The 27,684-nt window shown below is 38.6% G+C and overlaps 1 protein-coding gene and 1 long non-coding RNA gene across 6 annotated transcripts in view; one reads left to right on the forward strand and one right to left on the reverse strand.

Annotated features, from left to right (window-relative positions):
- LOC127360663 (V-set domain-containing T-cell activation inhibitor 1) overlaps positions 1 to 27,684 on the reverse strand; it is a 94,617-nt gene that overhangs the window by 19,733 nt on the left and 47,200 nt on the right. Inside the window, exons 7-9 of one of the 5 annotated variants that reach the window (XM_051395110.1) lie at positions 6,701 to 6,736; positions 5,787 to 5,852; positions 5,149 to 5,319 (exon numbers count right to left, since the gene is read on the reverse strand). The exons of 2 other annotated variants lie outside the window; for them this stretch is intronic. In XM_051395110.1, coding sequence (XP_051251070.1) covers positions 5,150 to 5,319; positions 5,787 to 5,852; positions 6,701 to 6,736 — 272 coding nt within the window. In that variant the 3' untranslated portion in view covers position 5,149. Of the gene's footprint in view, positions 1 to 4,861; positions 4,998 to 5,148; positions 5,320 to 5,786; positions 5,853 to 6,700; positions 6,737 to 7,948; positions 8,054 to 27,684 lie in introns of those variants that run through there. 2 more of the 5 variants (XR_007883879.1, XM_051395111.1) reach the window with 2 other exon arrangements.
- LOC127360665 (uncharacterized) lies at positions 1,355 to 27,618 on the forward strand. The gene is made up of 2 exons (XR_007883880.1): positions 1,355 to 1,709; positions 26,961 to 27,618. It is a non-coding gene; the product is annotated as an uncharacterized LOC127360665 (long non-coding RNA).

Genomic DNA, 27,684 nt, shown 5'->3' on the forward strand with positions numbered 1-27,684 from the left:
TGAGATCTGCTTTGTGGCCACTGCTGTGCACTGAGTGTTATACTGTATTTGACACTTCTAACATCTGGACGTGTTGAATAGAAAGCAAACAGCAGGGATTAAAATGTGCAGACACTAAAAACATCAGTTCTGACAGATCATGTGAGACCATATTCCAGTAAACTCCTGCAGAACCACACTAATATTTACAACCAAACATTTAAATCCTCTGCTGTTAAAAATGGGACAGATATTTATATTTTCATTATTTGTCTTCAGTCAGTTAGTAATGTTAGATAGAGCTCAAACAATCAATCAGTGGGCTCTGTTACTGTTCTGATTAATAGTTTCCTTTTTTTACAGCAGTTTTCAGTTTTTCTGTGATTTATATAATTATAAATGAGACATCTTTGGGTTTTGGTCTGTTGGTCAGAGAAACAGGTTAAAGAAGTTGGGCGTTATGTGATGGGCATTTTTATAAATCACTAAATGTGTAATGGATGAATCTTGAAGATAATATGCTAATTGATAATGAAAATACTCACTGAGATTTCACTTAGCTGCTGTGATGATGAAATATCAAATTCAGTCAGTTTGAAGGTCTTTCAAACTCTATGAAAGCTTTTATTTTGAAAGTGTTTCTGTTGGGTGGGACCCATTGACTGTATATATACCCTGTGAGTGTGTGGAAAAGTGTCAGTGTTTGGGACCTGCCTATTGGCTGATGTTTTTACATCCTGTGTTACACAATGATTATGTTTCAAAGCATGCTAACTTCCCTTTATTATTCAGAATATGAGAACATTCCCTTTAATGCTGTATACCTTACTTGTTGTCTCACATCACTTTCTGTATAAATGTGCAACTTAAAAATGTGTTTATCAACCTAATGTTTGCCTGAACTCAAAGATTAAACCTGCAGGAAATATCTCCTAACTGTAACTTCAAACCGAGATCGATTTAAGAAGATACACTTTATATATAAACTTTTCAGATAAATCACAACTAAAACCTGATCAGCCCATTAAATATGATGTTAATGTAGATTAAACAGTATATAAATTCATTAAAATTAACTCCACTTTAACCAACTTTAATATTAAATTGCTGCTTAATGTTAATATATGCATCTAAAGTCAATCCAAGGACTTTTACATGTAATGAGGTACTTTTAGTGGTGGAAAGTAACTAAGTATACTAGTATAGTACTTCTGCTCCACTTGGGTTCAGAGGGGACTGTTGTACATTTTACTGCACTACCTTTATTTAACAACTAGTGGTTCCCAACATTTCTGTCTCATTGCCTCTTAAAATAAAGCAGTGTGCAGCTGAGGCTCCTTATTCTTGTCCTGATGTCCATGATTCCTCAGCTGTTGCACCAGAGACTCTCCACCTCTAAACGTCTCACATGGTCACATAGTATAAGTAGTTCAAATTATTATTATCCTTCATGGTTTGGTAAAGTGGCAGCACCACGCAGACGCCTGTGGATGGAGGTCCAGGTCTCCAGGGTTGCAGAGCTCTCTGGAGGGTTCAGCTCTGGTTGGAGGTTTGTAGCAGCTGATGATGTCGGGGAATAAGATCGTAATAAGTGATATTACGTTATGCAATCGTTGCTACTGTAACTGTGGTGCTAACATTATCCACTGATGTCTTAAATAGTAACCTTGTTCCATTATTATTAAATATCATTATTCAGTGTTTCCTCCCTGAAGGAGTAAAGTGTAAAGGTGATCCAGTACAGTTTAAATTCATGTTTAATATGGGACATTATTATCAGCTGCTACAAGGTTTCAAACAGGTGGGAACGTTATATTTTGTATCAATCAAATGTTTCTATTTCACAGCGTGATTACCTCGTCACTGAACACTCGACCTTTGACCCTTCCTGGGTGTCGTCATTACGGGTTAACAGCCAGTATTTAGCAGCCGCTGAGGCCACAAATGGACGTTAATGCTGTAAATGACATTAATCGTACTAATATGAGACGTGTTGGACGCTTTGACATCAGCTGTTTTTACTGTTCTGAACCTGTCCAACAATCAGCAGCAGAGTCCTCTCGTGGATTGTGTCCGCAGCGGTTTGTTCTGGTGGTCAATCCGTCAACACTGCTGCTGCTGGATGAACAGAAGAGAGGTGATCCCACAGTTTGGGTTGTGGGTGGAGGTTTTGGACCTGAAAGGACATCGGCACACAGTTATTGTGCCATTTACCACCTGAAGTCGCGCTGTTTAAAAGTGTTTGATGCCACTGCAGCTTTCAGAGCGTCTCCAGTTTTACAATAGATTATATTGTCTATGAATCTGTTTTTCAATGGTTGTAAATGATTAATGAGTCAGTTAATAAGTTCTACTTTCATAATAAAACACTCTTCTCCCTTCTTGTAACTCTCGTCTCACAACGACTGATACTTCAGTTCTTTCCCTCCACATATATACAAACAGACTGCTGGAACAATAATGTGTCTTTTAATGTCCACATTAATCCACAGTGCAGAGGAAGAGGAGGAGGAGGAGGATGTGTCTGTTGTTAATATGGACATGATGTTAATCAGGAACACATCGTTTTAAGCGATACATTGACTATTGATTAAATATTGAATCTAAATGTTGATTAGCTGGACATCCTGAGCAATATGGATGCAGATCTCGCAGTAAATAATAACCAAGTATTCAGTCAACCCGCAGTATAAATAGTATTCACTGTTCCAGTTTGAATGCAGACATTTTGAGGACTTTGGCTGAGGGCCCCAGGAAGGTTAGGACCGGCTCTGAAAGTATCCGAGTACCAAAGGAAGTGATTCTCAACCACAGTCCACACAAATATCTACTTAATTCAGGTTATTAAATAAAGTGTAAATGTTAAATCCAGTTGGTTTGTGTTCAAAGAGTCTTTAGTAAGACTTTAAGTATCAAAAACAGCTGCTGCAGCAGATCAATAATCACTCTGATTTCCTTCAAAATAAAAGCATCCAGTCATCCATCAGGAAAGTTTGTTTTATTCAAACGATTGGAGACAAAAGTTTAAACATGATGATTGTAATGTCTCATTATTATTTAGGACACTTTAATGTCCACATTAGCAACAGGAAGTGATGGTAGACAGATGTAGAGTTTGTAGCAGTGTGCTGTCGCTACATCACCAGCTAACTAGCTGCTCCAATAACAAAGAACCACATGAGGAAGAAAAGACAACTTAACAACATTAACTCACTGATTGGAAGAATATCTCATCAACAAGGAAACTTTAAGTGCAAATTAACTTAAATATTAAACACACACACACTACTGAGTCACATTATGAGTTGCTGTGATGAAATTTATGTCAGATTTGGATCAGCCAGTGATTTAATTTTTTTACTTTGATTTTCGGTGTGATTTTGAATCCAGACCTCATCAGTTGGTGGTTTTGGTTTCTATTGACCGCTGTTACATTATTTTGTTCAGTACAGTAAAGATTGTGAACTTGAATATTTCGTTTATCGGATCTGATGTGTGATTTAAGTGTTCCCTTCATTATTTTTGAGCAGTGTAGATTCAGGGATCTGTTGTTCTGACAGCAGTCACCAGAGGATCAAACAGCTAACTTCTTTTACTCTGAAGAACTGTTAGAAGAACTGTAGCCTGTACTGTAACCGTTAGAAGGACAGGATCCAAGAACTCGATCTTGTCCCTGCAGAGGAAAACCTGCAGAGGAGAAAAGAACAGTATATATTACATAAAGTCAACTTTCATTTTACACAGAAAAGATTTTGTTGTCCCTCACAGACAGATTGGGTGTGGACTCCATCACCTCACTCAGTGCTTAGAACAGATAAAGCAGCTGATGAACGGAGAGAAATCCTCAGAGCAGAATAAACTTTAAGCAGAAATAAAACAAGTTCTACCATCTGGAAATACAGTATTTTGCTCACAAACCAGACGACATAAAACAAGCACAAATATGAACCCAGTTTCACCTTGAAGCTGATGTTGAACCACAAACTCTACATTAAATATATTCACTCACTGCAAGAACTAAATAAACATCAAATAACATCCTGTCCTCATCCTCAGATTATCTTCTTCCCCAATTCCTGATAAAATAAATTTAAATATGTAACTTTGGCCCTGATACAACTGCCTCTCTCTGTCTGTACTCACCAATCTGTAGCTGTCTGTCAGTCTCTCTCTGCTGGAGCTCTATGTCAAAACAATTACATAGAAATAAATAACGGTTATTTGTTTTTAACATTTTCATTAATCATTGTTCACCTGTAAGTGATTCTAAATTTACCAATTGACTTTTCTTCTTTTTTTCTAAGATAATGTTGAAACATAATTTAGTTCTCTGATGTTGGACACATGCTGCCTCCCAAAAAGATTTAAATGTTTGTATAATTTTTCAGAGATTATTAGTTTACAGATGAGATTATTAGTTTACAGATGATGAGATTATTAGTTTTACAGATGTTGAGGTTATTAGTTTTACAGATGATGAGATTATTAGTTTACAGATGAGATTATTAGTTTACAGATGAGATTATTATTTTGCAGATGAGATTATTAGTTTACAGATGAGATTATTAGTCTGCAGATGGTGAGATTATTAGTTTACAGATGAGATTATTAGTTTACAGATGAGATTATTAGTTTACAGATGAGATTATTATTTTGCAGATGAGATTATTAGTTTACAGATGAGATTATTAGTCTGCAGATGGTGAGATTATTAGTTTACAGATGAGATTATTAGTTTACAGATGAGATTATTAGTTTACAGATGAGATTATTAGTTTACAGATGACTCTTAGCAGCCTCTTTTATACGGTGTGTTCAAGGTGAGAATGCTTCTGTTATTCCACCTCACCGTTCTGTAGAAAACACTAAAGAGGGGGCATTTTTGTTCTGCTGTTAATCCGGTAGTGGACGTAGAAATGAGCTGAACTGATGTCTGTTTAAAATGGGGGAGCCGATGGACGCAGACGCTGCTGTGTTACACGCTATGACTCTTTTGTTTCAGAGTAAAACAGCAAAACCTGCGATGGATCTTCTTCACTGCAGTATTGTTGGATCTCTTTAAAAAGAGCTAATGTTTAATGTTACCCTGAGGTCGACCACCAAACACACTGAACATCCTAAACCTTAAATATAAAGAAATAAATCATTTTTTAATTCCTATTTTGGCCCTTTAATCACTGTGCAAACTTCCCTGCTCTGCCGTGTACGGGAAGAGCCGATCGCAACCGGAAGGACCCGAGTTGTCCCGAAGGAACGTCAGAACCGTCCCGACCTGTCGAGTGCTGCACACCTCCTTCTCTGTTACGACAGCGTTGAGCAGAGCCAAAGAACTTGTGTCCGCTGTGTGTGAGTGCAGAGTCATTATATATTTACTGTTTATTGTTATGTGAGCCGCTATGTTGTAAAAGTACTGACGCACACACAGGTTTTGTACATTACCAGAGTCCAGTTAATATGTTCGAATTCCCTTATATATATATATATATATATATGTTCTAGACATATAATATTGTTTGTGTGTTTAATATTGCGGACGGGCTCTGCACCCGACGATATTTACGTTTATTACAGTTGCTGTGTATAACATTGTAAAGTCATATTGTTTTATTTCGTTAACATAATAATATATTTGCTGTATATTTATTTGTATAATTCAGGAAACAACAACAAGACACATCCTGTATGTTGTTCATGTGAGGAATTAATAAAGAAGGAAAACGTAATTCTCTGGAGTAGCTGCAGTTTTTCTTACCGGTAACTAAGGTCAGACTGTGTACGCCAGCATCCAAAATATAATCTACACTCACCACTTAGCCTGAAACTCTCCTCCTCATTTAGAGTGTTCTGCAGATCAGTCTCTCCGCTGTGGTTGTCTGTGGTTTTGACAAAAAAATTACATAAAAATAAATAACAGTTATTATTTTTACATTTTCATTAATCATTGTTGTCGACCTAAAGTGATTCTATAATAATTCTATAATAAACATCTCAGTGAAACTCACTGTACTGCCAAATGAAGCACTCTGACTCTTCAAACTTTACTGTTAACAATGAGCATTGTGACCAATCACAGCTGTGAATCACAGAGCGACACTTTATTCAACTCCATCTAAATTAATCACTCACTTTAAGCTTTATGTTCTCAAACTATAAAAGATCATAAAATAGTTCAATAATATGGTTTTGCTCAGTTTAGCAATCTTTGGTCTTTTTAAATCAATAAATGAATAAATTCATTCATTATAAATATGGCTGCTGGTTTAATGTTATATCAAATATCACTTAATCCACTAATGTCAGCCATATAAATAAGCAAGAAGTACTTGAAGCACTGAGCTGTCAATCAGAATGATCACTTGGTAGTTTAGGAGTCCAACCTCTGGTAAGAACAGATAAAGCAGCTGATGAACGGAGAGAAATCCTCAGAGCAGAATAAACTTTAAGCAGAAATAAAACAAGTTCTACCATCTGGAAATACAGTATTTTGCTCACAAACCAGACGACATAAAACAAGCACAAATATGAACCCAGCTTCACCTTGAAGCTGATGTTGAACCACAAACTCTACATTAAATATATTCAGTCACTGCAAGAACTAAATAAACATCAAATAACATCCTGTCCTCATCCTCAGATTATCTTCTTCCCCAATTACTGATAAAATAAATTAGAATATGTAACTTTGGTCCTGATACAACTGCCTCTCTCTGTCTGTACTCACCGTTCTGTAGCTGTCTGTCAGTCTCTCTCTGTCTCTCTGTGGTTTTGAAGAAAAGAAAATAAGGAAGTGAGTAACATTTTCATTAGTCATTGTTGTAGACCAAAAGTGATTCTTACATTTTCCAATTGACCCGATGCCTTTTCTTTTTCTAAGATAATGTTGAAAACATAATTTAGTTCTCTGATGTTGGACACATGCTGCCTCCCAAATAGATTTAAATGTTTGTATCATTTTTCAGAGATTATTAGATTACAGATGATGAGATTATTAGTTTGCAGATGACTCTCAGCAGTCTCTTTTATACGGTGTGTTCAAGGTGAGAATGTTGCACTTAAGTTGCACACACAGAGACTTCAGACTTGACTCGGACTCGTGTTTTGGGACTCGTGAACAATCATTATGTTTTCTTTTTCGGCGTATTAATAGTGAGGAAACTCTGAAACGTCTGACGAGCTTAATGTGATTCCTTCCTTTTTTTCATGGTAACCATGGTAACCATGGTAACCATTGGGTGCGTGCCTCGATGCCTCACGCACTGGTGCCTCGGATGATGACTATGGCAACTGGCGGCACACCTGCAGCTGCTGCTGTACCATTTGTGACTACATTTGGTTAAACAGGACGGCACCAACAAAAGGAGCGCTGACTGCAAAGTCTGCAGTACCCGAATCAAGGATGCTGGATCCACCACATCACATTTTTTCTTATTTTGGCTGGTGAGTGCAGCATACAGTACCAGCCACTTGCATGATTTACCAACATCTGAATGGTGTTAATTTTGTGTCCAGCACATGTAGCTAACTATAACTGAGATTGGATGATTAGTTATTATTGCATGACTAATAATGTTAGATTTACAAGATTACAAGATTACTTAATTTGTCACATACAGAAGTCCCGGAGTAACATGCAGTGAAATGTCTCCTGGTTACTCCTAAACTGGCCTTATAAATAGAATAAATAAGATAAATATGAATAACATCAAACTAATATGATGTAATTAATTTTATTTTTTAGAGACTTCAGACTTGACTTGGACTTGCAAAAAAGACTTGTGAACATCTCTGATTCCACCTCACCGTTCTGTAGAAAACACTAAAGAGGGGGCATTGTTGTTCTGCTGTTAATCCGGTAGTGGAGGTAGAAATGAGCTGAACTGATGTCTGTTTAAAATGGGGGAGCCGATGGACGCAGACACTGCTGTGTTACACGCTATGACTCTTTTGTTTCAGAGTAAAACAGCAAAACCTGCGATGGGTCTTCTTCACTGCAGTATTGTTGGATCTCTTTAAAAAGAGCTAATGTTCAATGTTACCCTGAGGTCGACCACCAAACACACTGAACATCCTAAACCTTCAATATAAAGAAATAAATCATTTTTTAATTCCTTTTTTGGCCCTGATGCAACCGACAATCTTTACTCACCGCTTTGCAACAAAATCGCATTGTCATATTCAGCATCCTGCAGCTCAGTCTCTCCGCTGTGGTTGTCTGTGGTTTTGACAAAAAAAATTACATGAAAATAAATAAGTTAACATTTTCATTAGTCATTGTTTATTTTCCTTTCCTCTGCCTGTCTTGAAGCCTCATCAGCTCTGGCCGATAGAGAAAGTGGGTCTATGTAGCAGTTAAACCAATTGCTAATTTAAGATATGAATGTATGACATCAAATTTATCCAATCAGCGTCCTTAAATTAAATCCAAGAAGGGAGATTATTTTATCGCCCCAAGCTCGCCTCTGATAAAATAAGGACCGGGCTCTAGGGGCGCGAACGTTACTCCTCCAAGACCCAACCCTAACTCGGTGAAATCTCTCCTCCAATATCCGTCTGAGAGGAGAACTTTGTTGGAGAAAGTTGGGGTGAAAGAGCTGGTCCCAGATCAACCTGAGCTCTCAATCAGACAGCAGGCTAGAGAGAAAGGGAAGCAGTATATGGCGGCGGCTTCTCCCGTAGCCGGTACACCGGGAAGGCTTGGATGGCTGGGTGCACTCATGCTTTTTAAAAGGACGGGGACAGATCCAGCATGGACAGTTACCGGAGTGAGGGATAGGAAGCACCTGTCAGAGAAGGTAAAGAAACACAAGAACACCAGGGCACACATGGATAACTCTGTAAAGCTAGCTATATTAGGAAGGATGAACATCACTACGCAGCTGGATGACGACCACAGGATTGATGAGGAAACATCATGAGGAGGTGGATAAAAACAGACACAGTTTATCCAGAATTAGCGACTGTGTGAAGTTTTGTGGGACTTTTGAGTTGGCCTTGCGTGGGCATGACGAGACTGACTCGGACTCCTCGGACAACCCCGCAGTTTCCCGGGCTTGGTGGATTTAGTTGCCTCCATTGACAGTGTGCTGGAGGAGCACCTGAACACAGCTCCCAGCTGAGGGCAGTCAAAGACATACAGAACCAGCTGTTGGACTGCATGCTGTCAGTGCTTAAGGATTACATCCTGGAGGAAGTAAAGAGTGCTGATTTATCGCTGCTGGAGAGGCTCAGCACTATACTATCACATGGACAAAAGGCCAAACTTATTGCCCAGGCTTACGACGGAGCAAGTGTGATGAGGGGAGCCACCGGCGGAGTGCAGCGTAAAATAGTGGATGTGTGCGAAACTGAGCACTACGTCCACTGCTATGCACATCAGCTGAACCTCATCATACAGCAGGCTACTTCACGCATCCCCAGGATCGGCACTTTCTCTTCCGACCTTGCAGGATTTTCTGCTTTCTTCTCCAGGTCTCCCAAGCGAACCACCGTGCTTGACCAAGTGGTTGCGCATAGACTCCCCAGAGCCTCTACAACACGGTGGACCTTCCACAGTCGCGCTGTAAACACTGTGTACGAGCACAAGGATGACCTCCTAACGTGTTTCCAGACCATCAGAGACTCTGGGAACTTTGACCCCCCGACTGGCAGAGAGGCTGGGGGCTTTGTGAGGATGCTCGAAGACGAGGCTTTCTGTTTTTTCCTGGCACTGTTCCACAAGATCATGCCAAATGTGGACATGGTTTTCAGCCAGCTGCAGAAGATCATCGACCCTGTCTTCATTAAAGAACTTGTCCAGAGGTTCACAGACAGCATGCTAACGATCAGGTAAATAACTATATTTACTATTGGCTGATAAAGCTGTTGTTAGAAAGATGAATAGCTCACTTCCAACAGTGTAAAAGCCTGAATGTGTCTTGTCATTAAAGTGAGTGATTATCATAGAGCACATCACAATTATATTTGTTTTAGTATTTTAAAAGGAAAGAGAAGACACAATCAGACTTGGAGAATAATGCAGGAAAGTATTACAGAGTTTGTAATAGCAGGCTTATTCAGGTGTCCACCAGGTCAATTTCTAGAAGAGGCCTAGTTGTTATTGAAGATTGAAGATTAACTTTATTGTCATTTAGACTATCACTTACAAAGGACAAGTGCACAGGAGAACAAAATGATGTTGCATCCCTCTCACAAATGTAATAGAAAACTGCTAAAAAACGTAATAACATAAGTTAATTATGTACATCACAAGTTAAAAGCAGTTACTAGACATATTGTGTGTGTGTATATATATACGATATGTCTAGTAACTGCTTTTAACCTGTGATGTACATAATTAACAGTCAGTCAGTGGATGTGTGTGTGTGTGTGTGTTGAGGGGGCGTTACAGTGAGTTAAGAAGTCTGATGGCAAGTTTTCAAATTAAACTTTATTTTTTGGACCCGGGGCCTCCTTTCCCTCTTTGTGTGGGGACAGCGCATCTGACGAGCAGCAGCAGCCCATAAAGCGACGGAGGGTGCTGGGACCAGGAGAACAACAGAGGCTGGCTACAGAGGTAAGTTGTGATGTGATTGAACTTTTTTCAGGCCTGGTAGTATGTAGCCAAAACCAAAAACCCTGAACAATCAGCACCTTAGTAATCATATACTTGACTTGGACATAGGCATGTGTTCAGTCAGGATCACTTGCATCAAAATAGCTTTATTGCAAATTAAAGCTGATGATGTATCTTTTACAGGTATGTGATACCATCCTGATTCATGCCAAGGAGAGGTTCTCCTTCACCCAGCACCTCATCAGCGCAACACTGTTGCACGGAAAGTTGTTCCCACAACACAGTGTAAAGTTCCCCGATGCAGCGCTTGAAACAACCGTGGAGGCGTAACCGATGTTGAACAAGGCCAAGCTCAAAACCGAACTGTCCCTCATCTATGAGAACAGTGAGTTCAAGGCTTGTAGTGGTGCAGTGCCTCTGTACCAGTTCTTCATGGAGAACAACCTTCAGAGCACTTTCACAGAGACTGTCAGCCTCCTCAAGATCCTCATCACCACACCCATGACATTAGCTGAGTCAGAAAGGTGCTTCTCTACACTGAAGAGGATCAAGACCTTCCTGAGAAACAGCATGACACAGGATCGCCTGAATGCTCTGGCTATGCTCTCCATGGAGAAGAAACTTGTCAGGGACATTCCTGACTTTAATAAGAGGGTCATTGAGAGGTTTGCCACTCAGAAGGACAGACGGGCAAAATTCCTGTACAAATAAGATGACACACACACACACACACACACACACACACACACACACACACACCCCCCGCAGCACTGACCACATGTTTCTTTGTATATAGTTGACCTTAGCATAAAGAATCATCCAGTTATATATGGTACTCTAGAAAGTCTTAATAGTGTGTTTGCTAATATTACTGTATATGTGTTTTAGTCAATTGTTTGTTTCTTGTGTTTGTGCAATATGATGTTTATGTTTTTGTGTAAGAATGCCTCAACTAATATTGGCATTAAATAATTACTGACTATTTCACTGAGCACTGGTGTTCTGCAGTTTGTGTTAAATTGTATTGCGATGGTTACGAAAACAGAAATGTATGGCACAGCCCCACCGAGAATATTTTTCACCAGCCGCCACTGTTAGAACCAGAGGCCTCATGTAAATACCAACAGAATGGTTCATATCTGAGAAGACAAACACAAACTGTCAAAGTCTCTGGACCTGATAGTCTCAGTGGATCTGTTATGTTGATGTCTGCACATTATGGAGTTGTTGATACATTATATAAACTTACCTTCATTACGACGTATTATGATGCACTTTGTAGCCACAAGCAAAACCAGAACTGCAGCAAGAATTAAAGCTCCTAAAACTAATCCACCCAACCCTCCAATGAGCTCTTTGCTGGATAATCCCTCAAACAGTTTCTCTGAAACACATCACAAAAAAGTTAATGTAACACTCAAACTGTAACTGCAGATCATGTACAGCACACTGCTCATAGACTACACACAACAACAATTAAAGGGGTCTAAAAATATTTGAAAACTAATAAAATCATGAACAATGAAAATGATTTGAAAGAAATCTCACTAGTGATGAACACGTAGGTCTCAGAATGAGTCTGATGGTGGATTTCCTCCTGTGTGACTACACAGCGGTAGTGGTCGGTCTTGGTCACAGTGGTGAGGAGGGTAACGTAGTAACGTCCTCCTCTGTCTGAGACCTGTGGCTCCTCAGCAGGAAGGATGTTTCCAGCACTGTCCTTCCACTCTACTTTAGGTTGTGGAGAAGCAGCTCGAACTTCACACTGCAGCAGAGCTCCGTCCTCTGTGGCAGTAAGTGTCCTGATGTACGGCTCTGGAGATGCTCCTGTGAACACAATATAAAGAAAAGCTTGTTAAGGACAACTAGTAATGTAATAATGGGATGTTGTTGTATTTATTCCTTCCCTGACTGTGGATATGGAACACATTGTGTTTAAGAGAGAGAACACAGAGAGATAAAAGCTTTAACTTCACACTCCAACATTGTTTGATAGAACGTGAGAAACAGTTTTACCGCTTTTGAGCAATTTGGTGATTATTGACGACTGAAATATTTCTGATATAAGTCTGGACATTAAGAGGTTCTGAAAATATTTTTGGTGTAGATCTAGAAAACAATTTCTATGGCACTGAAGTTGAGCTGAAGAATAAAGTAAAACAATTAATTTTCTGTAGATCATAAAATCAATCGACAACAATTTTCATAACTGATTGTTATGTATCAAACAAATATTCTGGTTCCAGATTCTAAAACATTCATTACTTTCTGCTTTTCTCTGTTCTAAATCTCTGTAAACTGACTATCTTTGGGTTTGGATTGTTGGTTGGATCCTGAGATATTATGAGGGCACTTTCACTGTTTTCAGATTGATAATTTTAGTCATGACCACTTTTGTCAAAATATCTTTTATTCCAAAGCAGAATATTACATTTGGCGGTATGTAGGGTTGGGTCCCGAAACGCGGTACCAATAGGGCACCGGTTCCGACGTAAACGGTAGTAACCAGACGGAATAAGAACGAACATTTCGGTGCCTGACTTTTTTTTTTTACCGCCCCCGGTGTTCCGGTGTCAACTTGCGTGACGTCAGTGCCGCTACTCAGTACACTTGTTGATCAGAACTGATAGTGAGAGGATCAATGAAGATGCTGAAGGCAAAACGCTCCAAGGTTTGGCTGCATTTCACGTCTAAGGATGCAGACTCTGCGACATGCAACAGATGCCATAAAACAATTGCATGCAAGGGAGGTAACACGTCGAATTTGATGAAACATGGAGTTTATTTAAAGCCGAACAATGCACCGTGTTTGATAACCTACGTGACACAAGGCCAAACACTTCAGCAGCCGCAGCCAGTGTCGGCCTCGCCGGATAAATTGAAGAGACTCCCAGCCCTGCCAGTGTGGTGGTGGACATCACAGATGATGATGATGACGTCAGCCTTTCCTCCTCAGGTAAATCTAGTAATTTAATGCCAACTGTAAAGCATGCATGTCAAGTAGGCTAGCAAACACCGTTGCCATTCAACAGCGTGAGTGACAACGTGTGCTATGTCGTTAACTTAATATTGTGTTCAATTTGGCCCAGGAAATAAAAGGGTATTGTTTTTTGACAAAGTGTGTGTGGTTTTGTTTTTTAAGTACCAGTTCCGTTTAAGCACCGGAACCGTTTAAAAAAATACAGAGTAGGCACCGGTATCGGATAAAACCCAACTGATACCCAACCCTAGCGGTATGGCTCTGTTCTGGGACCTCCCTGCCCTTCCATGTGCATACATGGAAAAGTTTAAGACAAGGAGAGCGGCAGCAGAGACCCCAGGGTACAGAACAGAGCAGCATCAATGGCAATCAGAAAATGACATTGATTAATTAGAAACAACATAAAAAGGAGGAGCTGGGGTGGAGGTGGGTGCAAGAGGCTTGTAGAGGAGCAGCAGAGATAGGCAGGCAGGCTAAAGCAGCTTAAATAAGGTGCCATGCATGATGTTTGCCAATTGGATGCTTGAGGAAATCAGGTGAGCTGTCAGCTGACTGTGTATGGTATCCAATGGGAAGCTTAGAGGAATCAGCTGATGTATGTTTATGACTAGCTGTGCTCATATGATATAGCTGTAACTGAAAGCTAAGCCTGACTTCGTGCCTTGCCTGAACTAACGCTATGCTCAATTAATGGAAACACAAAAAATGTTTACTTATGTCAACTCAAATATGAACCAGTTTAATTTTGATCACAAGCTTGTGCAACCACAGAAACGTTTTTTGTAATTAAAAGAAAGTTGAGTTTGAACTCTATTTTTATATTGAGTCCAATCAAACAGCACTGGAGAGCTTGTGGCTCTAGAGGACTAAACCAAAGCCTGATTCAATGACTGAAGTCATCAACTAACTAGCTGCCACCACATATGTCTCCTGCCTCCAGATCAGTCAATAGCTAAATCCAGGCGCACATCTCCCAGCAAAAGAGGCTCTGAAAGGATGTACTGGTTGTCATATCCACATATTTTGGTACAGTTTAAACTTCCTTTTCAAAGTAAGAGAACAGTAATAATCGTTTATTTAACACAACTTCACTTCTCATAGAAGTAAGCCGGCTGAAGGGCAGTATCTTTCTACTGCACTCTCTCTCTTTCTTTCTTTTTTGGGTAAACAAAACCACACACGTGCTTTCTGGTTCCCTCTCTTCACATTTAAGTTTAAATTACATATATACACACGCATATATACAGATTTACATACATATATAGACAAATTCAAATAAATTAAAAAAAAATAATTGTTTTGGGCTACATTGTTAAATATGGGTATAAATGACTGAGAATTAAATCTTAAAGCGTTAAAATTACAACTTTCATTTCACTTGGACTTTAAACATGTAGTAGCACTAGCTGTTTTTCTAAGAGTGGGCCTCTGTTTGACTCCACACAGTTGGTGGTTTCACACTGTGATGATCTACATGTGGTAGTAACGTGTCAGGATATGCAGCAATGCACCATCAGTGCCCCCTTGTGTAATTATCATTAGCTGCACAGGTACCAAGAGGTCAGATTGTTGCTGCCTTAATTTCTACTCCATCAGTCAAACACTGCAAAACTATAATATGATGGGTCAGAGGAAAAGTCTCAAAACTCCTAAAAACTAATGACTAACAAAGAAACAAACCTCCAACACTGACTGCATGAATATTACCAGGTCTTACCTCGACTTCGTGTCGGGCGGTAACCTTCCACCAGGCGGGCATATCAAACTGTTTATTGCCCTGCCTCTCTGTGATTATCCCGTTTATTCTACTTCTTGCTTGCCAACATAATAAAACAATTCAAATACTTTAATAATTATGCTTTTTCTTATTCATATTGCATGTTTATTAAATGTATACTCTGTTTGAGTTCATCTCCCTCAAAAAGTAGTCCCCTTTAGAACTACGGTGAATAACGCTAGCTCCGATAGATTTCCGACACATTTTAGAAACTTTTTTAAACAAGGTTTATTTTTACAATGGACCTCATGTTTGAAATTTATGCGATAGAAAAAAATACAAGCAGCATATTGATCTACTATTTGATGACGCTGTGCTCAGTCAGCAGGCAATATGCCCCTCCCAGCTAATTAGAATCAAGCGTTCTTAAACGAAGTAGAATAACATAGTTTGTTTACTTTTGTGTTTATTTGGTGTAATACCCTTCTTTGAACATTGGGTGGCAGTCACCTAAACTGGGACTGCATTTATGTAGGAAGGATGATGCAGCCAGGTGTGGTGCATCATGTAAGGCATTGATTTTTAAACCATGGAGGATCATGGCATGTGATTGATCTGAAATTTGGTTAAGCTGTCCGACTGTGTGATTTATTGCTCCATCTGGATGAAAGGAAGTTTGTAAAAATGTGTAGTAAATCTGCAGAGGCACGTCTGGACATTGTAATTGTTGGAGCGTTACACAGCTGATGCCTGCAACACATCAGTTAATGTCACTGTCATGCAGCACCTCTGTTACTTATTGAAAAAGCTGAATTAACTTTGTGATGTGAATGACAAACGTAGATGACATGGCATCATTGATGATATGAAGTTACAGAGGATAATGTTACAGCTTTCAGGGAGCAGCTAAGCTAATGCTACATTAGATTTAAATCAGTCAGTCAGCACATTCAGTGAGGCTCACAGCTGTTGTATAATGTGACTGCATCGTAACTTATCTGATCTGGAGCATCTGGGCCTAATGCTTGATGGATATAAAAGCTCCTGATCCACATGAATACCACTGATATCACAGACAACCACATCTCATATTCTACATTGCGTTGAAGTTATTCTTTGTTATAATAAATATTTGTTACTTTTGAGATGTCTTTCCCATTTTTTGTCGTGGCCTATGAGCCAGGTTATGACACAGTTCCACCATCCTCTCTTACTTTGAATAGTGCCATCAGTGAGGGAAGATGGTAGAGAGTGTAGTTGCACATAACTTCTATCAACATCTTGGCAAACTGCAGATTTTCATTGTAAAATTAAATAATTCATTATTGTCAGTATGACAACTAGTCCTACTTTCAGTGACTTTAATAGTTAATATAAAATAATATTAAGATATTAATCGTTTAATGAAACTCACCAACAACCTGAATGTAGAAGGTTTGTCTTGGTTGAAGATTTGGAATATCACAGGTGTAGGTTCCACTGTCAGATATCTTTGTATCTCTGATCTTTATGGAGGCGTTACCGTTCTTCAGTTGATCAGAAAAATATGAAACTCGACCTTTGAACTGCTGATCTTGACCTGTAAAGCCCTTATTGTAATGATCTCCGGCATCATAATAGAACACATTCTTCTGACCATCTTTCCTCCACTCAAACAGTTTATCTACGATGTTCTCCTTGGAGCTGAGAGAACAGGGTAGAATAACATCACTGCCTTCTTCCACGACCACTGTGACCACAGCTGGACCTGAAAGATGAAACGCATATACAAAAACCTAGTTAGTTAGTAGTGAGATTATTTATGGATATTTTTCATACACGTATAATTTCAGTATATTTATGATTGATTAGATTTTTTTAATGAATTATCTAAATCTACCTATGTAGAACTGAGTGGGATATTGTTACAATTTTAGTATCTAACCATTAAAAATTCTGTTCTGATAACAAAAACATAATGAAAGATGTATTTCAACAAAATAAAAAGAGACAAAAATAAAAAGTGTCCCTTGTGGCCATTCTTTAAAACTATATTCACTCACAGTAAATATTATAAAATATTAAATATTTATAAAACAATAAATACAGGTGGAGCTACATTACTATACTAACACTGAACCTTAATGAAGTGTAGAAACCAGGGAATTATTGAACTGATTGTTTCAGTGTTGTTGTTCTATCAGTGAGGGTTTACAACGTAACACATGGCTCTATCAAAATAAAAGCTTTTACTCTTCTGTACCTTTGTATTATTCACTGAAAAAGGAAACACTGGATTTAAAGACACGTGTGATAGTGACACTGGCAAATAAAACACAGGCAAGTACAGTGCTACTGTGTCTCAGATAGAGAGTTTGTTGCCAGGAATATCAACAAACATTTTTCTAGTCAACTAGTCTAAAAGTAAGAAAATGCTCAATGTTGATGCACCTTTGCTATGTTTAGTACTTGTGCTCGTTGCTGGCTGGATTATTGTCTGCATGTGTAAAATTAAAAATAAAATAATACTTTCCAAAGTCTAAAGTTGGATATATTAATCCATTTATTTCCTAAATTAAAAGAAACAAATCTTTTCCAATAAACTTGTACCAATTAGTGAGCACCTTTAATAGACTTGTGGCCACCAACAGTTAAACACAGAAAATGTCTCTAACACTCAGTAAACAGTCAATATTGAGCACGATTTAAAGACTGTAAAGACAGAAACCGCTCACACACAGCCAGGATTCATACATTACTCTGTTATTTATGTCACTTTATCCTGAAAAAATAAAACACAGGCAAGCAGAGTGATACTGTGTCTAATAGACTCAGTTTTACTTTCTGTTCTTCAAACTCCACCAGAGACAATCCACCATTTTGTTCCCAGAGTTCCCAACCATACATATGTATTTTAGTGTATTGAAAATACAAACTACATGTATTTTCTTTTTATTTGACTAACCCTTATTTTTGTATTTATTTATTTAATGTCATTATGTTTGTCCTCTACCACGCGGTTTCTTCTTGTTCTTTAATTAATTTTAAATTTAATTTAATTTAAATCTTTTGCTTGGTCTTTGTGCCTCTCAGCGTCTTAGTACTTGTAAAGTGCTTATATAAATAAAGTTAATATTATTATTATTATTATTATTATTGTGTATTTTATCTTTATATATTTCCCTCTAACAGTAGTTATTCAGTATTTTACTAAATACTGAATACTTAAAACAAGTGTAACAAGATACATTTTGATGTATTTTGTCCATCTTTAGCTAAATCAGTAATTGTAAGAAACATATTTCAATCATTATGATTAATGAAGAGCAATCAGGTTAAAACAGGAAATCAGATTACACATTTCACCTCAATTATTCCGAAACATCAGTTTACAAGCATGTTAGGAAGTGGTGAGATTATTATATAGATATATATATATATATATATATATATATATATATATATATATATATATACAGTGGATATAAAAAGTCTACACACCCCTGTTAAAATGCCAGGTTTTTGTGATGTAAAAAAATGAGACAAAGATAAATCATGTCCAAACTTTTTCCACCTTTAATGTGACCTATAATGTGAACAATTCAATTGAAAAACAAACTGAAATCTTTTAGGTGGAAAAATAAAAAATAGAAAACTTACAATAACCTGGTTGCATAAGTGTGCACACCCTCTTATAACTGGGGATGTGGCTGTATTCAGAATTGACCAATCACATTCAAACTCATGTTAAATAGTAGTCAGTACACACCTGCCATCATTTAAAGTGACTCTGATCAATCCCAAATAAAGTTCAGCTGTTCCAGTAGGACTTTCCTGACATTTTCCCAGTTGCATCTCAGAGCAAAAGCCATGGTCCATAGAGAGCTTCCAAAGCATCAGAGGGATCACATTGTTAAAAGGTATCAGTCAGGAGAAGGGTAGAAAATAATTTCCAAGGCATTAGATAAACCATGGAGCACAGTGAAGTCATCATCAAGTGGAGAAAATATGGCACAACAGTGACCTTACCAAGAACTGGACGCCACTCCAAAATTGATGAAAAGACGAGAAGAAAACTGGTCAGGGAGACTTCCAAGAGGCCTACAGCAACATTAAAGGAGCTGCAGCATATTTCTGGCAAGTACTGACTGTGTACTACATGTGACAACAGTCTCCTGTATTCTTCCTACGTTTGGACTATGGGGCAGGGTGGTGAGACGGAAACCTTTTCTTTCAAAGATAAACATCCAAGCCCGGCGGAAGTCTCCCAAAAGCATGTGGGAAAATGTGTTATGGTCTGATGAAACTAAGGTTGAACTTTCTGGCCATAATTCCAAACGGTATGTTTGGCACAAAAACAACACTGCACATCATCCAAAGAACACCATACCCACAGTGAAGCATGGTGGTGGCAACATCAGGATTTGGGGCTGTTTTTCTTCAGCTGGAACCGGGGCCTTAATCAAGGTGGAAGGAATTATGAACAGTTCTAAATATCAGTCAATTTTGGCACAAAACCTTCAGGCTTCCGTTAGAAAGCTGAAGCTGAAGATGAAGAGGAATTTCACCTTTCAGCACGACAACAACCCAAAACATAAATCAAAATCAACAAAAGCATGGCTTCACCAGAAGAATATCATTGTTTTGGAATGGCCCAGCCAGACCCCAGACCTGAATCCCATTGAACATCTGTGGGATGATGTGAAGAGGGCTGTACACAGTCGATGCCCTCGCAATCTGACAGATTTGGAGCGCTTTTGTAAAGAAGAGTGGGCAAATATTGCCCAGTCAAGATGTGCCATGCTAATTGACTCCTACCTAAAAAGACTGAGTGCTGTAATAAAATCAAAAGGTGCTTCAACAAAGTATTAGTTTAAGAGTGTGCACACTTATGCAACCAGGTTATTGTAAGTTTTTTATTTTTCCCCCTAAAAGATTTCAGTTTGTTTTTCAATTGAATTGTTCACATTATAGGTGGAAAAGGTTTGGACATGATTTATTATTGCCTCATTTTTTTTTACATCACAAAAATCTGGCATTTTAACAGGGGTGTGTAGACTTTTTATATCCACTGTGTGTGTGTGTGTGTGTGTGTGTGTGTGTGTGTGTGCTTACTTCCTTCCTACTGGCATTATTAAGTTTAATTAAAGGAATGCTTCAGAGGTTGGGCTGTATGATATCTGTTTATTGTAGGTAGGTAACACATTGACTGATACTGCCAGAGTCATCAAGATATAAGAATCACGACCGAAGTTCAAATGACACAAAATGGACGATGTTTTAGAGCTCCTCCTAAATGATCGTGTCCTTGTCAGAGGAGCCCAGCTCCACTTAGCTCCCCCATAGTTTGAACCATGCATCCAACCCCACTTTAAAAAACACAAACTATCCCTTTAACTTGAAATAAAATACCTCAAGTCACATGACACAGCCCTCATGGGAGACTGAAAGCAGATCACACAAGGGTTCATGTTGTGTTTAAATCTGTTCCTGTAATCCACAGACCACTGAAAATGACAATCAGGATAATAATGCTTTTGTATATTGCTTTTTTAAAATTTATATTCAATTACAGTATTGAATATTATATATAATATACTGAATATTACGTTGTAAACTCTGTTTATAAAGTTATTATAATAAATGTTATCTTGATACATTTTCTGGCACCAGTATTTAGCATTTTGTGTAATACACTCATTTGTGTATTCTGTAACAAGATACATTCTGATGTATTTTATTATTTCTCTGGCTGTATGTGGAGGGTGAGGTGTCAGTAATTTTAAGATCACACTGTTCTCATTATCTTTATCTCAGGATTAAGCTCATTAGCTATGAATTGAAGTATTTTCGCTATCATTAGATAAATAGAGGAATTTTAACTTTAACTTAAGACACACAGCTCCATATGCAGATAAAAAAACAACATACATCAACTACAACATACATATATAATCTGTCTTTCTTACCGTTTCCATGTCCAACTTTTATTGCAGGCAGCAGCCAGAGACACAGGATCATAAACTGGGCTGTGTACAACATTCCTCTGAGCTGTCCTGAACTAACATTAACTCAAATAGTAAGAATTCACCTGTTAACTCACGAGGCGGTTCAATTAGCTATCAATTCATTAACAAATCAAAATCAAATCCTCTGTTAGAGACAGCAGGGGATTACACTGCGGTCAAGCCAGCCGTGACTCCGATCTCCGTGGTCAAATCAGCCGCACAATTTCGAGTGTTATATATAAGTGTTATATTCTCAGCATTATGGTAAATACGGAGAAATAGCGTATTCACTTCCGGTTTTCAAAATAATGGTATTAAGAACAGTGAGCTATATATCGAACCTACATTTAAAATAAAATATATGACATTTCATGCGCCAATGATGAATAAAAACACTTTATATCAAGTATCTTTACTGCACTAATGTGGAGAAATGCCAAAATAAAAGTCCATATTTGTACCTCCAAGTGGCATATTATATTTGAGGTACTGTAAAAACACTTGTTCAATATTTCCAGGCTATAGGTGATGCTTTTTCATTATACTTCAAGAATGATGCAGTAATCATGACAAAATTTCACACCAATGTTTAACAATAAGTTATAAGAAAGTGAAACACCCACAGACACACAGATACATCAAAGATTCAAACAAGAAGAGACTGACACACAGGGGAAGGGTAAAGACAGGAGAACATTGAGAAATGCATCCTTATAATCATGGCTGCAACACATGACAATGGCAATACAGAATTTTATTTTAATGAATAATAAATTAGAATTAAGTAGGATTTTGTGTTTAGTTTTTGATGACTTTATCATCACTTTCTTATAACATGTATTAAACATTTGTGTGGAATTTTGTCATGATTACTGCATCATTCTTGAAGTATAATAAAAAAGCATCACCTATAGCCAGGAATTATTAAGCAGTGTGTTTTACAGTACCTCAAATATAAGAAAATATGCCACTTGGAGGTACAAATATGGGACTTTTATTTTGACATTTCTCCACTGCAGCAAGGACTCAGCCTCAGTACATGGGTCGCCAGCTCTACCCACTGAGCTATCCAGGCCAAGATACTTGATATTAAGTATGTTTTTTATTCATCATGGGCGCATGAAACACTTTAATGTAATATGTTTTATTTTAAATGTAGGTTCTAATTATAGCTTACTGTTCTTGATACCTTTATTTTGAAAACCGGAAATGAATACGATGTTTCTCCGCATTTACCGTAATGCTGAGAATACTTGTACACTCGAAATTTAAGTGCGGCTGATTCGACCACGGAGATCAATTCAATGCAATTCAATTCAATTTTATTTGTATAGCGCCAATTCATAACAGAAGTTATCTCAGGACACTTTTCAAATAGAGCAGGTCTAGACCGAACTCTTTAACATTAATTACAGAGACCCAACAGTACCACCATGAACAAGACCTTGGCGAAGGGGGCAAGGAAAAACTGCCTGTTAAAAGGCAGAAACCTAGGACAGATCCTTCAGCTCTAGGTGGGTGGTCGTCTGTCTCGACCAGTTGGGGTGAGAGAGAGAGAGAGAGAGAGAGAGAGAGACAGAGAGAGAGGAGAGAGAGAGAGAGAGAGCGAGAGAGCGACAGACAGACAGACAGACAAGTGCACAGCAACAACAGCAGCAACAACTACACTAATAGTAGATGATGACGACAACAACAGCAATGATGGGGGGACAACAAGCAGTGACAATAGTAATAATAGTAGCTGTAGTAATAATAATATTAATAACAATATCAGTGATATTAGCAATGGCAATCTAGCAGGACCATGGCAGGAGGCTCCACCAGGATCAATAAGAACCTGCGAGACGAGAAAGCACAAGAACTCCGGGGAAGAAGTAAAGTTAGTAACATGCATTAATGGAACATGAATGAGTGCAGAAAGAGAGAGGAAGAGAGGAGCTCAGTGCACCATGGGAAATCCCCCGATAGTCTAGGCCTATAGCAGCATAACTAAGGGATGGTTCAGGACTCACCTGATCCAGCCCTAACTATAAGCTTTATCAAAGAGGAATGTTTTAAGCCTACTCTTGAATGTGGTGAGGGTGTCTGCCTCCCGAACCACAACTGGAAGCTGGTTCCACAGGAGAGGAGCTTGGTAACTGAAGGCTCTGGCTCCTGTTCTACTTTAGAGACTATAGGAACCACAAGTAGCCCAGCATTCAGAGAACGTAGTGTTCTAGAGGGGTAATAGGGTACTATGAGCTCTTTAAGATATGAAGGGGCCTGACCATGAAGAGCTTTATAGGTGAGGAGGAGGATTTTAAATTCTATTCTAAATTTTACCGGGAGCCAGTGGGAATTGTTGTTGTGGTTGTGGTTAAATTACATGTCCTGATCAAAGATAACTCCGAGATTCCTGACAGTGGTGCTAGAGGCCAAGTTAATGCCATCTAGAGTAACTATATCTTTAGACAGTGAGTCTCTAGGTTTTTGGGGCCAAGAACAAGAATTTCGTTTTATTCTGAGTTTAACATCCGAAAATTGCAGGTAATCCAGGATTTTATGTCCTTAAGACATGTTTGTAATTTAGATAATTGATTAATTTCATGGGGTTTGATTGATAGATATAACTGCGTATCATCTGCATAACAGTGAAAGTTAATGGAGTGATTCCTAATAATGTTGCCTAAAGGGAGCATATATAAAGTAAATAGTATTGGTCCAAGTACAGAACCTTGTGGAACTCCATGACTAACTGTAGTATTTATTGAAGATTCATCGTTAACATGTACAAACTGAGAACGATCCGATAAGTATGACTTAAACCAGCTTAGGGCAGTTCCTTTAATGCCAATTTGATGCTCAAGTCTCTGTAAAAGAATATTATGGTCAATGGTGTCAAATGCAGCACTAAGATCTAATAATACAAGTACAGAGACAAGTCCATTGTCAGAAGCAGTCAGAAGGTCATTATTAACTTTAACCAGAGCTGTCTCTGTGCTATGATGAACTCTAAATCCTGACTGAAAATCCTCAAATAAACTATTGTTATGTAGAAAGTCACACAACTCTTTGGCGACTACTTTCTCCAGAATCTTAGAGAGGAAGGGGAGGTTAGAAATCAGTCTATAGTTGGCTAAAACCCCTGGGTTAAGAGTGGGCTTTTTTAAGAAGGGGTTTAATTACAGCTACTTTAAAGGACTGTGGTACATATCCTGATAATAAAGAAAGATTAATCATATCCAGTAAAGAAGTGCCAATTAAGGGAACAACTTCTTTAAGCAGCCTAGTTGGGATCGGGTCTAATAGACAGGTTGATGGCTTCGATGAAGAAATGATTGAAGTTAACTGATGAAGATCGATAGTAGAAAAACAGTCTAAATATATATCTAAGTTTACATTGACAGAAGTCCCTGAACTTGGAGAGCCACTGATGACTGTTGATGGCAGTTGGTGATTAATTTTCTCTCTAATAGTAATAATTTTATTATAGAAGAAGCTCATGAAGTCATTGCTACTTAAGTTTATGGGGATATGTGGCTCAATAGAGCTGTGACTCTCTGTCAGCCTGGCTACAGTGCTGAAGAGGAATCTAGGGTTATTCTTATTTTCTTCTATTAGTGCTGAGTAATAGGCTCCTCTGGCATTACGGAGGGCCTTTCTATAAATTTTAAGATTATCTTGCCAAATTGAGCGACATTCTGATAATTTAGAAGAGTGCCATTTCCTTTCCAACTTCCTTGTTATTTGCTTCAATTGGCGGGTTTGGTGGTTGTACCACGGTGCTAGTCTCCTATGTTTTCGGAGTCGGAGTCACGGCTGGCTTGACAGCAGCAGGGGATCTCCATGGTCAAGTCATGTTGAGGTAGGCTATTCTCCACGGAGATCTGAGCGACTTCTGGCCATAAACTTATTCAAGTCACAAAACACCTCTCAGCCCCAAACATACCCTAGACTAAGACACTATACACACCATTTTCAGATTAAAAGCATAACGCTATAAATGTATTTTGAATGCTTTGAAACCAGCAGAGACGGTGAGTCCTTAAAGTCTCTTCGGTCTGTGGTTGTTGTGTTATGTTTAATAGTTATATATGTGCATCTCAATGTACATACACAGACAACGAAACAGACATAAACTATTATTTACAGTTTTATATAAATAAACAAACAAAAACAATAACATTTATAGACAGTAGACAATAGTGCAGTGGTAAAAAACAGGTATAGACTGGGTGGTGGATCATTGTATGCTATTTAAAACAGCACAGTGTTCATCAGACTGCTCATTTCTTATTGTGACTGCTACAGTACAGCAGGTCATACACACAGGACAACCTGTTAGACCACAGCATTGTGAGAAAGCACACTGCAGTCAGTCTTAGTCAGTCATAATGTACTGTAAACCTTCTTAACATGTTTATTAAAGGGGATTCAGACATTCATTTAATTATTGACTTTATTATTATCTGATATCCACTTTGATATGTCCAAATGTATTCCTGGGAGAGAAAGAAGAAGTTTATTGTGACATTTTGAACACTACAGGGTTAATATCTGATTGACAGCCACAATGTCAGAGAAGAACACTTTATTATACACAGGTGTAGATTTTCAACTTGAGACAGACTCTCCATCAACTGTTCATTGCAGCCCTGATCTGACATTACACTGAACTGGAGTGATGATTAAATACCAAGTCACTTTGGAGGTCTTTAAAACCCAAATCTTTAAGTGCTTTTATTTTGAAGGTGTGTGAAACCGAAAGTGTTGTAACGCTGAGAGGCCTCATCTGGTCCGTGGGAAAAGATCTGCTTTTAGAGAATTGAGACGTCCTTTCCTCTGCAGCGTCCTCTGAAACATCTGTTTCTGTCTGTCTGCACACATGTGAACTAGTGATGCGCGGGTCGGGGTTTTTTCCAACCCGCGGGTCCCGCATTTATTTAATAATCTGACCCGCTCCATCCCGCCCCGCACAACCGCATTCTATTTTCAGCTGAGCTTTTATGATAAGTGGACATGTTCAGAAGGTTTACAGTACATTATTACTGACTTACTTTCAATAAGACTGAAGGGTGTTTGCTCACAACGCTGTGGTCTAAACAGGTTGTTCTTCAGCCTTCAGCCTTTAATGCAATCACAATAATAAAGTCTGATGTTTAAAATAGCACAAAATGATCCACCATCCAGTCTACTTTCTGGTTTCCCATCCAGGGTTGAAGGATGCTGGAGCCTGTCCCATCAGGACCTGCTTACACTGACTGAAGGACAGTTATTGAAAGAGTGAACATATCAAAGATAACACAACAGTCACAGACCGAGGAGACAGAAACTCTTCACACATTTTCTGAGCACTTTAAGGACTTACCGTCTCTGCTGTTTTTTTATCTTTATATATGTACAGTTATACATATATGCACCAGAGACTCTCCACCTCTAAACATCTCACATGGTCACATAGTATAAGTAGTTCAAATTATTATGATCCTTCATGGTTTGGTAAAGTGGCAGCACCACGCAGACGCCTGTGGATGGAGGTCCAGGTCTCCAGGGTTGCAGAGCTCTCTGGAGGGTTCAGCTCTGGTTGGAGGTTTGTAGCAGCTGATGATGTCGGGGAATAAGATCGTAATAAATGATATTACGTTATGCAATCGTTGCTACTCTAACTGTGGCGGTAACATTATCCACTGATGTCTTCAATAGTAACCTTGTTCCATTATTATTAAATATCATTATTCAGTGTTTCTGAAGGAGTAAAGTGTAAAGGTGATCCAGTACAGTTTAAATTCATGTTTAATATGGGACATTATTATCAGCTGCTACAAGGTTTCAAACAGGTGGGAACGTTATATTTTGTATTAATCAAATGTTTCTATTTCACAGCGTGATTACCTCGTCACTGAACACTCGACCTTTGACCCTTCCTGGGTGTCGTCATTACGGGTTAACAGCCAGTATTTAGCAGCCGCTGAGGCCACAAATGGACGTTAATGCTGTAAATGACATTAATTGTACCAATATGAGACGTGTTGGACGCTTTGACATCAGCTGTTTTTACTGTTCTGAACCTGTCCAACAATCAGCAGCAGAGTCCTCTCGTGGATTGTGTCCGCAGCGGTTTGTTCTGGTGGTCAATCCGTCAACACTGCTGCTGCTGGATGAACAGAAGAGAGGTGATCCCACAGTTTGGGTTGTGAGTGGAGGTTTTGGACCTGAAAGGACATCGGCACACAGTTATTGTGCCATTTACCACCTGAAGTCGCGCTGTTTAAAAGTGTTTGATGCCACTGCAGCTTTCAGAGCGTCTCCAGTTTTACAATAGATTATATTGTCTATGAATCTGTTTTTCAATGGTTGTAAATGATTAATGAGTCAGTTAATAAGTTCTACTTTCATAATAAAACACTCTTCTCCCTTCTTGTAACTCTCGTCTCACAACGACTCATACTTCAGTTCTTTCCCTCCACATATATACAAACAGACTGCTGGA

Source organism: Dicentrarchus labrax, unplaced genomic scaffold (genome assembly GCF_905237075.1).
Source record: "Dicentrarchus labrax unplaced genomic scaffold, dlabrax2021, whole genome shotgun sequence".
NCBI classification, from domain to species: Eukaryota; Metazoa; Chordata; class Actinopteri; family Moronidae; genus Dicentrarchus; species Dicentrarchus labrax.